General features: G+C 45.7%; 1 protein-coding gene across 1 annotated transcript in view; it reads right to left on the bottom strand.

The window, feature by feature from the left end:
* Nucleotides 1–14,725, bottom strand: part of ACSF2 (acyl-CoA synthetase family member 2) — a 286,408-nt gene that overhangs the window by 25,096 nt on the left and 246,587 nt on the right. Inside the window, exons 13-14 of the mRNA XM_063960699.1 lie at nt 2,968–3,109; nt 2,773–2,883 (exon numbers count right to left, since the gene is read on the bottom strand). Coding sequence (XP_063816769.1) covers nt 2,773–2,883; nt 2,968–3,109 — 253 coding nt within the window. The remainder of the gene's footprint in view (nt 1–2,772; nt 2,884–2,967; nt 3,110–14,725) is intronic.

Raw genomic sequence — 14,725 nt, 5'->3', positions numbered from 1 at the left:
AAAGGTGTTTCTCCCGGAAGAGAAAACCAGGGAGTTATCCGAGCTAGTCAGGAACCTCCTAAAACCGAACCAAGTCTCAGTGCATCAATGCACAAGGGTTCTGGGTAAAAATGGTGGCTTCCTACGAAGCAATCCCATTCGTTAGATTCCACGCAAGAACTTTCCAGTGGAACCTACTGGACAAATGGTCCGGGTCGCATTTTCAGATGCATCAGCGGATAACCCTGTCACCAAGGACAAGGGTATCCATCATGTGGTGGTTGCAGAGTGCTCATCTTCTAGAGGGCCGCAGATTCGGCATTCAGGACTGGGTCCTGGTCACCACGGATGCCAGCCTGCGAGGCTGGGGAGCAGTCACACAGGGAAGGAATATCCAGGGCTTAGGGTCAAGCCTGGATACATCACTTCACATAAAAATCCTGAAGCTAAGGGCCATTTACAATGCTCTAAGCTTAGCAAGACCTCTGCTTCAAGGTCAGCCGGTGTTGATCCAGTCGGACAACATCATGGCAGTCACCCACGTAAACAGACAGGGTGGCACAAGAAGCAGGAGGGCAATGGCAGAAGCTGCAGGGATTCTTCGCTGGGCGGAAAATCATGTGATAGCACTGTCAACAGTATTCATTCCGGGAGTGGACAACTGGGAAGCAGACTTCCTCAGCACGACCTCCACCCGGGAGAGTGGGGACTTCACCCAGAAGTCGTCCACATGATTAAAAAACTCGACAGGTATTGCGCCAGGTTAAGAGACCCTCAGGCAATAGTTGTAGACGCTCTGGTAACACCGTGGGTGTACCAGTCAGTGTATGTGTTCCCTCCTCTGCCTCTCATACCCAAGGTACTGAGATTGATAAGATGGAGAGGAGAAAGCACTATATTCGTGCCTCCGGATTGGCCAAGAAGGACTTGGTAACCGGAACTTCAAGCGATGCTCACGGAGGATCCGTGGCCTCTACCTCTAAGAAGGGACCTGCTCCAGCAAGGACCCTGTCTGTTCCAAGACTTACCGCGGCTGCGTTTGACGGCATGGCGGTTGAACGCCGGATCCTGAAGGAAAAAAGGCTTTCCGGATGAAGTCATCCCTATCCTGATCAAAGCCAGGAAGGATGTAACCGCAAAAACATTATCACCGCAATTGGCGAAAATATGTTGCGTGGTGCGAGGCCAGTAAGGCCCGACGGAGGAAATTCAACTGGGTCGATTCCTACATTTCCTGCAAACAGGAGTGTCTATGGGCCTGAAATTGGGGTCCATTAAGGTTCAAATTTGCGGCCCTGTCAATTTTCTTCCAAAAAGAACTAACTTCAGTCCCTGAAGTTCAGACGTTTGTAAAAGGGGTACTGCATATACAGCCTCCTTTTGTGCCTCCAGTGGCACTTTGGGATCTCAATGTAGTTTTGGGTTCCAAAAGTCACATTGGTTTGAACCACTTAAATCTGTGGAGTTAAAATATCTCACATGGAAAGTGGTCATGCTGTTGGCCCTGGCCTGGGCCAGGCGCGTGTCAGAATTGGCGGCTTTATCCTGAAAAAGCCCTTATCTGATTTTCCATTCGGACAGGGCGGAATTGAGGACTCGTCCTCAGTTTCTCCCCAAGGTGGTTTCAGCGTCTCATCCTGAACCAACCTATTGGTGGTGCCTGCGGCTACTAGGGACTTGGAGGCCTCCAAGTTGCTAGACGTTGTCAGTGCCCTGAAAATATATGTTTCCAGGACGGCTGGAGTCAGGAAATCTGACTCGCTGTTTATCCTGTGTGCACCCAACAAGCTGGGTGCTCCTGCTTCTAAGCAGACTATTGCTCGTTGGATTTGTAGTACAATTCAGCTTGCACATTCTGTGGCAGGCCTGCCACAACCAAAAATCTGTAAATGCCCACTCCACAAGGAAGGTGGGCTCATCTTGGGCGGCTGCCCGAGGGGTCTCGGCTTTACAACTTTGCCGAGCAGCTACTTGGTCAGGAGCAAATACGTTTGTAAAATTCTACAAAATTAATATCCTGGCTGAGGAGGACCTGGAGTTCTCTCATTTGGTGCTGCAGAGTCATCCGCACTCTCCCGTCCGTTTGGGAGCTTTGGTATAATCCCCATGGTCCTTACGGAGTCCCCAGCATCCACTTAGGACGTTAGAGAAAATAAGAATTTACTTACCGATAATTCTATTTCTCATAGTCCGTAGTGGATGCTGGGCGCCCATCCCAAGTGCGGATTGTCTGCAATACTTGTACATAGTTATTGTTACAAAAATCGGGTTATTATTGTTGTGAGCCATCTTTCAGAGGCTCCTCTGTTATCATACTGTTAACTGGGTTCAGATCACAGGTTATACGGTGTGATTGGTGTGGCTGGTATGAGTCTTACCCGGGATTCAAAATCCTTCCTTATTGTGTACGCTCGTCCGGGCACAGTATCCTAACTGAGGCTTGGAGGAGGGTCATAGGGGGAGGAGCCAGTGCACACCAGTTAGTCCTAAAGCTTTCTTTAGATGTGCCCAGTCTCCTGCGGAGCCGCTATTCCCCATGGTCCTTACGGAGTCCCCAGCATCCACTACGGACTATGAGAAATAGAATTATCGGTAAGTAAATTCTTATTTTTTGTAAACAGACATTCTTAAAATCCCGGGCAATGCCGGGTACTCCAGCTAGTATAATATATAATTGTGTAAGGTAGAAAAAGCAGTACTATTATTAAAAGTGTTAGATAAATGCATACAGTAAAGTCCTAACATAAATGAATGTTCATATCTCAGGTTCTTAGTCCATGCCAAGCACCTTACCTTTCCCTTGCAGAACTGCTTGATTTCCTCTGGAGTACACTGCTCATTCGGATGAATTTTGAGACAAGCACAAAGTTCTTCCCCCATTCGCTTATCCTTCACTCCAATGACCTGTAGCAACAGACAGAGTTAGCAGTGCAACAGTGTAACTGTGTGAATGATCACTGCATGACCGATTCTCTCCAATTACTGTACCTGGGCTTCCATGATTTTGGGATGTGTGTGCAAGAACTGCTCTATTTCAGCTGGATATATATTTTCACCCCCTCGGATAATCATATCTTTACAGCGCCCAACAATTTGACAGTATCCAAATTCATCCATGGTAGCAATATCTCTGTCAGATAAAAACACAAATTTACCAGAAAGCATGAGCAATAATTACAGTGTACACATACTCAAGGTGCCACTTCAGTCTGTGTCAGGTGTTAACATTTAATTACTTCTCAAGTTTGATCGTTAGCAGGAACATACAGTTAACCACATTTAGGATTGTCCCTATTCTGAGCTATAAGAAAATGAATAGGACACTGATCTCTGTTCCAGAAACAACAAAATACACAAAATAGGTTTTCCCCAGCACACCAAGGAGTATTAGCAACACGATTTGTGCACAACATGCTGTTAGATAATTCAGAGACCTTAGTTACATATTTTTGCAAAGATATGAGCCTCCAGGCCAAAGTCAAGGCTTCTCTGATACTGGAAGTCCCTAACACTGTATGATAACACTGAATTATCTCCCACCATGTAGTGTTCGAATCTTGTTGCTAATACCCCTTGGTGTGCTGGGGAAAACCTGTTTTTGTGTATTTTTCTTGCTTAGAATAACCCCTCCCATTTAAGCACCTGTGGGCTATTACTAATTTGAATGAACAGCTTCCATTTTATATTCCAGAAACAACAGCATCATGCACAGAGCGGAATTAAGGTGGGAGGGTATGTGCCCAGTGCCCTCCTCTTTCAGGGGCACGTCTCGCCTGCCATTCACCAACTCTGTCTAAAGGTGAATCTGGCTCCTGCTGGCACCAAACTAAAACTGGCTAGCCTGGGGTTGGCGGCGTGGTGTAAAGGATGAGGGACCAGTGCATCCTAAGAGCTAAAGCTTTTAAATGTTTTGTGCCCAGGTCAGCGCCAACCACCTACACCCCAGTGTAATGGACATTATATCAAACACTAAAGTTGGAGAGACCCTGGGAAACAGTGATCACTACATGATCACAATTTAAGAAACATAGCTATAAGGGAATGACCAAAACATTTACCTTTAGAAAAGCTAACTTCAATATGCTGAGACAGGCACTAAACGACATTGACAGGGAAGCTTTGTTTCAAGGTTGCTTGAAAACAATATTCACAAATTCATTCCCATCAGCAGTAAATGCAGGAGTACTAAACAAAAACCAATGTGGCTTAATAAAGAGGTCAAGGAAGCAATGGCTAATAAGAGGCATGCTTTCAAAACATTTAAATCTAATGGAGGGGAGTAGTCATTCCGGTATTACAAGGAATGCAATAAAAAATTAAAAAAGCGATAAGGGGGACTTCCGGTGGGCGGACCCCTTGCTGGCCGCTTTTTAGGAGAGCTCTCCGTTCCCTGATACCCTGAATTGATTTGGGGACCATATATTGGGACCTGCGCCTCAAAAATACACCAGGGGCCAGCGGAGATACTGGTGGGCAAGAGGAGACCATCTCCCCGGCTCCCCACCGCCCTCTTCACCGGAGTCTGAGCGCCAGCTGTGGCGCATGCTGCCTGCGGCCGCCATCTTGGCTGTGGCCGGACACCCTGAACCTTCCCTCCTCGTCCTGACTCTCTGTCTGAGGCGGCTGCGACTAGGGGCCCCGCTCGGCCTGCATCCCGTTGAGCCCTGTGCCGCTACCGCTGACGGCGGGGAGCACAGCCAGAAGACGCCGCACACACGCGTCTGAGGAAAGGACGCGGCCTGGGGAGACCTGTACAGAGGTGAGAGCACAGCGCTGGGCTCCCTCCCCCCCCCTGCTACCATCACTGACAGAGCGGCGCCTCGACCCTTCCCCCCCGCAACTCGTCGAGTCCTGTACGGCTACCGCTGGCGGAGGAGAACACAGCCGGAAGACGCCACGGGTAAGCGTCTGAGGAGAGAGAGTGGCCGGAGGAGGCCTGTAAAGGGGTGAGTGCACCACGCTGGGCTCTCCACTCATTCCACTACCACCACTGACAAAGACAGGCCTGCACATGCCATACTGCGCCCCCTTAGATCAGCAAACACCTGGACCCACCCTCTCCCATTAACAGGATCTGGTCAGCGCCACAGTAATCCCTGAGAACGACGGCCTCTAGTACATAAGCCCGTAGCCGCTACTCACAGTCTGCACATCCCCAGACGTCACTATCTCCTACTCAGTGACTGCACATCTACCTATACTCCCTGCAGGGCAGGATACCTTAATATATCTAGTTTCTCGCTGAAACACTCCAACACTGCGCAGATATGGATAAATACGTGGCCAAGCCTCAGAGAGGGGGACGAGGCTCCGCACCAGCAAAAACGAAAGACACCAGAGCATCTGCTTCAGCTTCTGCTACTTCACCACCTTCATCGCCCAACGCTAGTGTCCTAGGTGGCGTAACAGATCCTGCGAGATACACCATGGATGCCGTGGCCAGGGCACAGGAAATCTCTGATATACTGTCACCGCTGTTAGACAAGAAACTCGCGGGGTTGAAGGAGGCTATCGATTCCACCATGACACAGTTAAAAGAACATAGTACACGAATAGATGAAGTAGAACAACGGGTCTCGAACCTAGAGGACGATCTGACTAATGCCCGCTCTGTAATTGAGTCCCAAGCGTCTTCCATCACTGCGATACAGGAGAAGCTAGAAGATTTAGAAAATCGCAATCGTCGAAATAATCTCCGTATGATTGGCTTACCGGAATCCGTTAGACCTAAAGAATTGATGGCGCTGGTCTCCTCCTGGTTGCTGCTCGAGTTGGGCTGCTTGAAAAATGATGAAACCTTGGCAATAGAACGGGCGCACAGAATTGGTCCCGATTTCCAGACAGACCACCGTAGACCTAGACCGGTCATATTCAAATTTCTCAATTACACAGACAAAGTCAAAGTGATGGACGCGTATCGCAAAGCTCAGGAACTTTTCTATCATGGAGACAAGTTACTCCTGTTCCAGGACTTCTCTTATGGCGTGGCCATGAAAAGGAGAGAATTTTCTCCCACTTGTAAGATCCTGTTTGATGAGGGCATACGATTCGCTCTACTCTACCCTGCGAAACTACGTGCTCAACATAACGGCAAGACGTATCTGTTCGAATCACCTTCGGAAGCAAAAACATTTGCAGAATCTATACGAAGTCACTCTTCCTCTGCCTCCAATGACAGAGACTGATCACAAACGTCCTCATAGACTTAACATCTGTATCATCTCCCTTATGGAGGTCGTGATTGGTAATGTATGGCCGATCACTATTGCTCACTACATGTTGTTTCACACAGTATTACTTGTTTTCGAATTTGGAAATCACAGTGCCCTTCCGCCCTTTCCCCTCTCCCCCATCTCTATGTCCTTTTTTTTCTTATTTCCCCTCCCCCCCCCTTTCACCCCCTTCTCCTTACTCTAATCGGAGTTATACTAATGGTATATAGTGAGTCCTTAGGACCACTGTTATGGGTTCACAAAAATGTGAAAAATGGATATACTGTAACACAACGTTTGCAAACGCTATTGTTATTAATGCTAAGACACAGGTCAATTACCCCTGTTATAGGTTGGGTTTCCCTACTCGCTGGGATATGGGGAGCCCCACGATTTAGTCTATCACTGTTTCATGTGTCCGAAAGGACGGGTATAGGTTAGATTTGACACTAAAATGGCGGCCTCTACAGAGATTAAGACAAGTCTAAAATTCCTTACTTGGAACGTGGAGGGTCTTAATACTCCGATTAAAAGAAGAAAGATATTGCAGCACCTCAAACGCCTGCGACCGGACGTGGCGATGTTGCAAGAAACCCACTGGAGGTCGGGGGATCCCAATGTGCTTAGAGATAGCTGGATTAAGGGCTTTAACACTGCATCGTTTACCTCCAAGAAGCAAGGGGTAGTGATTATATTCCGTAAATCCATCAGATACAATATATTAGACACCCTGGAAGATGAGGAGGGTCGATTCTTATTTTTAAAAGTACAATTAGAGGGGGAGCTATACACCTTAGTGACCATATATGCACCGAACTCGGACCATAATGCCTTTTTTACCGACATTTATGTCCGACTTCAGGAGTGGGCCGAGGGTCATCTAATCATCGGAGGCGATTTTAACTCCACCTTGCAGCCAGCTCTAGACAGGTCTGGTACTTTTAGTGGGCACAGTTACTCTATTCCAGCATCGTTGCAATTTCTATTGTCCTCACTTCATTTAATAGACCCATGGCGACACCAGCACCCTATTAGTCGAGAATACACGTTCTACTCCCACCCACATGCCACGTCAACTAGAATAGATTACTGGCTGCTCCCAGCAAGACTGCTTTCCAGGTTGGTTGACTCCAGGGTAGAAAATATTGCCATTTCTGACCACGCACCTACATGGTTCACACTTGAGTTGAAATCTCCTAAAAAGACCTCCTATAACTGGAGATTTCCCTCCCACTTATATAATTCCCCTGAATTTAAGTCATATTTAGAGACTAACTTCCTTAACTATACCAAAGACAACGCACAACACACAGAGGACATTGGCCTCTTTTGGTCTGCCTCCAAGCCGGTAGTGCGAGGATATATCATAGCATATGTCGCTGCTAAGCGTAAACGTCTCAATCAAAGGTTCCGTGATCTCGGCCTGGCATTAACAAATTCATATGCCACGCTGTTAGCTTCCCAACAGAGGATACACGTAGAATCTATATAGAGACTAAACATCTGTATGATACCCTCTGTACAGAGAGAGCCCAATACGCTTTAGATTTTCAAAAACATAAATACTTTAGGTGGGGAAATAAAGCCGTCAAACTTCTGGCGAATATAGTTCGTAGTCAGCGCCCCACTCCGCACATTCTCACTCTTCAAGCACATACCCAAATATCCTCTGACCCAGCAGTAATAGCTGACTCCTTCTTATCTTACTACAAAGAATTATATAAGGCTCCGCCAGATGACGCTATTAGTGGCATGAACTTCTTGAGATCAGCAGGGTCCCCCACACTGACAGCAGAGGATCAAAACTCCCTTATGGCCCCTATTACTGAATTGGAACTGACGACGGTAATCAAACAATTGGCTAATGGAAAATCTCCAGGCCCAGACGGACTAAGCGCAGAGTATTACAAACTACTGCAACCCCACATCACACCTTATCTCCTGACCTTACTTAACTCCATTATGTCCGGCAATGCTGCCCCGCCCACCTTTAACCATGCGCGTATGATAGTATTGCCGAAACCAGGGAAAGACCCTACCTTAGTTCAATCATACCGCCCCATCTCTCTTTTAAACCAAGATTTTAAAATCTTGACAACATTAATGGCACATAGGCTGCAAATGGTGTTACCCACATTACTACATCCATCACAGACCGGCTTTGTAAAGGGGAGGACGTCAGTGCACAATATAAGACAGCTAGTTGCCGCCTTGACCATATCGGCCCAGACGCCGGGTGGATCTTCCTTGATAGTGAGTTGTGACGCTGATAAAGCGTTTGATCGCGTGTCACGGTCTCACTTGCTAAGGGTGCTTCACTGGCAGAGATTTGGAGCTGATTTCGTCAAATTCTTCCGTACTATCTATGACTCACCTTCTGCGTTCATTACAGTGAATGGACTGAACACAGACACATTTACACTTCATAGAGGCACGAGACAGGGGTGCCCACTATCCCCGCTCCTTTTTGACCTAGCAATAGATCCGCTCATCAGACATTGTCATTTGAACTCTGACTGGCATGGGATTGAAATTGATAGTCATAACCTTAAGGTCACGGCTTATGCAGATGACTTGTTATTATACTTTTCGAACCCTCAGTATGCATTTCCTAGTCTGATGTCGTTGTTGGCGACATTTGAATTGATTTCAGGGTTTAAAATTAATAAATCTAAGACAGAAGCCCTGGCTTTGCATTCAAAGGCCACACATGGATGGAACTCTCAGTTCCCCTTCCGATGGGCGAGTCGATCAATTACATACCTCGGTCTCCAGATACCCGTTTGCCCGTCTGATTTATACAGATTTAACTATCCACGAATTATAACACGTATGTTAACTGACTTTCAGGCGTGGAAGCACCTACCCCTGTCCTATTTAGGACGCTGCCAATTAATCAAAATGATCTCCTTCCCGAGACTGTTGTACCCTATTCAGATGCTGCCCTTATTAATATCTGAAGCAGATATAAAAACCCTAAACAAAGCCTTTAGTGAATTTATTTGGGCGCAAAAAAAACCCCCAGAATCTCCTTGTTTAAATTGAGCCAATCACAAAAATTGGGGGGGTTAACTTACCTTGTATTAGAAGTTACATGCTGGCGGCGAATTATAGATATGCTATCGATTGGATACATAAGACTGAGTCCTTTGCTAACACAGCCTTGGAACAGGCTTTCTGCCCTGGGCTCTCTATTGTTAGCTTGCTACACATGCGTCCATCGGCCCTTCCATCCTTAGTTAAAAATAATGTATTATTGACCTCGACGTGCGCGGCTTGGAGGCAGGCACGTTCGAGGATGGGTATTTCCAGCTATAACACGACGTTCCTTCCTCTAACTCATAACCCAGACTTTGGTGGGACTGCGGCACGCGCCACATTAACTACCCTATCAGGCGGAGGAATCAGATTGTTATACCAATTGATTGACCGAGATACTCGCCAGATTTATACATACTCGCATCTCTGCGAAAGTTTTCCACAATTTAAAATTCCATTATTCATATATTTCCAGATACGTAGTTACATAAATAAGTCCATAGCCCTGATGTCCGCAGAAGACAGGACTAATGCATTAGACATTACTCTGCAATTAACGCCAACTATACACCCCTCTACTGCATTGCTATATACATACATCAAAAAATCCATTGATTGGGAGTCTACCCAGACGGGATTAGTAAAGTGGTTATTAGACTTCCCATCTATTGATGTTTCCACTATGCTTACTGCCTTTAATAAGATCAATAAAACCCTCATATCAGCATCCTACGCTGAAATGAATTATCAAATCCTACACCGATCCTACATTACACCAAAACTACGGCTCCAAATGGGAACAACCTCTGACTCTAAATGTTTCAAGTGTGGCATGATAGACGCAGATATTTATCATTGTTTGTGGAGTTGCCTTGAAGTACGTAAATTCTGGAGCTTAATTCAAACATATGTCAGAGACAAACTACATCTCAACATAGATGTTTCCCCGGAATGGGTTATGTGGGACTTGCATTCGACTCACCCTGCCTCTAAGCTACCGATCGGCAAACGCCAATTGTTAACCAAAATAGCAGCAGCAGGCAAAAAAACAATACTGTCGCAATGGATAGCTACCGACTCCCTATCCCTAGCTATATTTTTGCCAAGAATATCATATCTTTTCCACATGGAATGGCTGGAGATGTTACTTGATAAAGAGAACAAAATAGCAAAGTTCTTTGACATATGGCTCCCTTATGTGCAGACACTAGACAGCCTTGTCAAAAACCCCTTACGCCAAGCCATATTTCATACTACATGGTATAACTTGGTAATTCTAGACCAGGGACACCCACCCTTCTAAAAAGACCTCTAATATCAATTTCAAGCTGACCATCTCAAATGTATACATGCAGATAGTTATGTTACTGTGTCATTTTGTTTTGCGATAATATATGCAAAGGTTGTACAGTTGTCCAATAAAATATTTTTCAAAAAAAAAAAAAAAGCGATAAGGGCAGCTAAAATTATAAATAAATAAAAATCGCTATAGAGAGTAAAACCAATCCTAAAAAGTTTTATAAATATATAAACAGTAAAAGGTTAAAGAAGGAGAACGTAGGCCCTTTAAAAGATGAATTGGGAGCTTTGCTAAATGATGACAAATTAATGGAAATATTGAACAATTTTTTTTTCATCAGTATTTACCAGGGAGGATGAGCCGGTGACATTAGTGCATAACGACAGTGAGAGTAATGACTCTTGGCTTGATGTTTGTTTAAGTGAGGAAGTAGTCCTGGAGAGACTAGGTAACGTGTATATTAATAAATCACCAGGGCCAGACGGTATTCATCCGAGGGTTATTATGGAGCTTAGGTTATAGCTAGCAAAACCCCTAAACTTGATTTTCCATAGTTCAATTAGATCAGGCATGGTACCAAGGTTATTGGCGCATAGCGGAGGTAGTGCCTTTATTTAAAAAGGGAAATAAAAATGATCCTGGAAACTATAGACCAGTTAGTTTAACCTCTATAGTGGGTAAATTATTGGAAGGCATTTTGAGGGATAGCATAGGGGATCACCTACAGGCTACACAGTTTATTAGTAAAAGTCAGCATGGGATTGTAAGGGACAGATCATGCCAAACCAACTTAATTAGCTTCTACGAGGAAGAGAGCAAGAATCTTCACCATGGAAAAGCAGTTGACGTGGTGTATTTAGATTTTGCAAAAGCCTTCGATACAGTGCCTCATAGGAGACTAATCAACAAATGACGAGAACTTGGTCTAGGTTATATTATTTGTAAATGGATAAGTAATTGGCTGGATAACAGAGTGCAACGAGTAGTGGTCAATGGGATGTTCTCCAGCTGGGCACCAGTAGTCAGCGGAATACCACAAGGGTCAGTTCTTGGCCCACTGCTCTTCACTATATTTATCAATGATCTAGGAATAGGCCTGGAAAGCACAGTGTCAATCTTTGCAGATGATACTAAACTGTGTAAGGTAATTAATTCAGAAGGCGATGTGAAGTCTTTACAGAATGACTTAGTTAAACTGGAAACCTGGGCGTCTAAATGGGGAATGAGGTTTAATATAGACAAATGCAAAGTTATGAATTTTGGGGGGAAAAACACACTTGCATCCTACACTCTGGATGGGGAAAATATAGAAGTAACTATGGTGGAAAAAGATTTGGGGGTGCTTATAGATAATAGGCTTAATAACAGTACACAAAGTTAAAGTGCAGCAAAGAAGGCATGTAAAGTGCTTGCGTGCATTAAACGGGGAATAGAGACAAGGGACGAGGATGTAATTCTGCCACTGTACAAATCATTGGTACGTCCGCACCTGGAATATTGTGTTCAGTTCTGGGCACCGTATTATAAAAAAAGATATCGGGGAACTAAGTTCGGAGTTCAAAGAAGAGCTACTAAACTGATAAAAGGGTTAGAGTTACAAAGGGAAGGGGACCCTAATTTGCACACCATAATTAGGTAATGAGGTGCTACTCTGCTTGAGACATAATACAGTGTACAGAGGGAAAATGTAGCAGGTGCACTATCTCACACTAGCTCAACCTGTAATAACTAGTGATGTGCACCGGACATTTTTAGGGTTTTGTGTTTTGGTTTTGGATTCGGTTCCGCGGCCGTGTTTTGGATTCGGACGCGATTTGGCAAAACCTCACCGAAATTTTTTTGTCGGATTCGGGTGTGTTTTGGATTCGGGTGTTTTTTTCAAAAACCCCTAAAAAACAGCTTAAATCATAGAATTTGGGGGTCATTTTGATCCCATAGTATTATTAACCTCAATTACCATAATTTCCACTCATTTCCAGTCTATTCTGAACACCTCACAATATTATTTTTAGTCCTACAATTTGCACCAAGGTCGCTGGATGACTAAACTAAGCGACCCAAGTGGCCGACACAAACACCTGGCCCATCTAGGAGTGGCACTGCAGTGTCAGACAGGATGGCCGATTTAAAAAATAGTCCCCAAACAGCACATGATGCAAAGAAAAAATAAGATTTTACTTACCGATAAATCTATTTCTCGTAGTCCGTAGTGGATGCTGGGACTCCGTAAGGACCATGGGGAATAGCGGCTCCGCAGGAGACAGGGCACAAGAATAAAAGCTTTAGGATCAGGTGGTGTGCACTGGCTCCTCCCCCTATGACCCTCCTCCAAGCCTCAGTTAGGATACTGTGCCCGGACGAGCGTACATAATAAGGAAGGATATTGAATCCCGGGTAAGACTCATACCAGCCACACCAATCACACCGTACAACTCGTGATCTGAACCCAGTTAACAGTATGATAACAACGAAGGAGCCTCTGAAAAGATGGCTCACAACAACAATAACCCGATTTAGTTAACAATAACTATGTACAAGTATTGCAGACAATCCGCACTTGGGATGGGCGCCCAGCATCCACTACGGACTACGAGAAATAGATTTATCGGTAAGTAAAATCTTATTTTCTCTGACGTCCTAGTGGATGCTGGGACTCCGTAAGGACCATGGGGATTATACCAAAGCTCCCAAACGGGCGGGAGAGTGCGGATGACTCTGCAGCACCGAATGAGAGAACTCCAGGTCCTCCTCAGCCAGGGTATCAAATTTGTAGAATTTTGCAAACGTGTTTGCCCCTGACCAAGTAGCTGCTCGGCAAAGTTGTAAAGCCGAGACCCCTCGGGCAGCCGCCCAAGATGAGCCCACTTTCCTTGTGGAATGGGCTTTTACAGATTTTGGCTGTGGCAGGCCTGCCACAGAATGTGCAAGCTGAATTGTACTACAAATCCAACGAGCAATAGTCTGCTTAGAAGCAGGAGCACCCAGCTTGTTGGGTGCATACAGGATAAACAGCGAGTCAGACTTTCTGACTCCAGCCGTCCTGGAAACATATATTTTCAGGGCCCTGACAACGTCAAGTAACTTGGAGTCCTCCAAGTCCCTAGTAGCCGCAGGCACCACAATAGGTTGGTTCATGTGAAAAGCAGAAACCACCTTAGGGAGAAATTGAGGACGAGTCCTCAATTCTGCCCTGTCAGAATGAAAAATTAAGTAAGGGCTTTTATATGATAAAGCCGCCAATTCTGACACACGCCTGGCTGAAGCCAGGGCTAACAGCATCGTCACCTTCCATGTGAGATATTTTAAGTCCACAGTGGTGAGTGGTTCAAACCAATGTGACTTAAGGAACCTCAAAACAACATTGAGATCCCAAGGTGCCACTGGAGGCACAAAAGGAGGTTGTATATGCAGTACCCCTTTTACAAATGTCTGAACTTCAGGTACTGAAGCCAGTTCTTTCTGGAAGAAAATCGACAGGGCCGAAATTTGAACCTTAATGGACCCTAATTTTAGGCCCATAGACAGTCCTGTTTGCAGGAAATGGAGGAAACGACCCAGTTGAAATTCCTCTGTAGGGGCCTTCTTGGCCTCACACCACGCAACATATTTTCGCCAAATGCGGTGATAATGTTTTGCGGTTACATCCTTCCTGGCTTTGACCAGGGTAGGGATGACTTCATCTGGAATGCCTTTTTCCTTCAGGATCCGGCGTTCAACCGCCATGCCGTCAAACGCAGCCGCGGTAAGTCTTGGAACAGACAAGGCCCCTGCTGGAGCAGGTCCTTTCTTAGAGGTAGAGGCCACGGGTCTTCCGTGAGCATCTCCTGAAGTTCCGGGTACCAAGTCCTTCTTGGCCAATCCGGAACCACGAGTATCGTTCTTACTCCTCTCCTTCTTATGATTCTCAGTACTTTTGGTATGAGAGGCAGAGGAGGGAACACATACACTGACTGGTACACCCACGGTGTCACCAGAGCGTCCACCGCTATTGCCTGAGGGTCCCTTGACCTGGCGCAATATCTGTCTAATTTTTTGTTTAGACGTGACGCCATCATGTCCACCTTTGGTTTTTCCCAACGGTTTACAATCAGGTGGAAGACTTCTGGGTGAAGTCCCCACTCTCCCGGGTGAAGGTCGTGTCTGCTGAGGAAGTCTGCTTCCCAGTTGTCCACTCCCGGAATGAACACTGCTGACA

Source organism: Pseudophryne corroboree, chromosome 3, assembly GCF_028390025.1.
Source record: "Pseudophryne corroboree isolate aPseCor3 chromosome 3, aPseCor3.hap2, whole genome shotgun sequence".
Lineage (NCBI taxonomy): Eukaryota > Metazoa > Chordata > Amphibia > Anura > Myobatrachidae > Pseudophryne > Pseudophryne corroboree.
The sequence above is the reverse complement of the archived record's forward strand: the minus strand, read 5'-3'. Positions and strand labels throughout refer to the sequence as shown.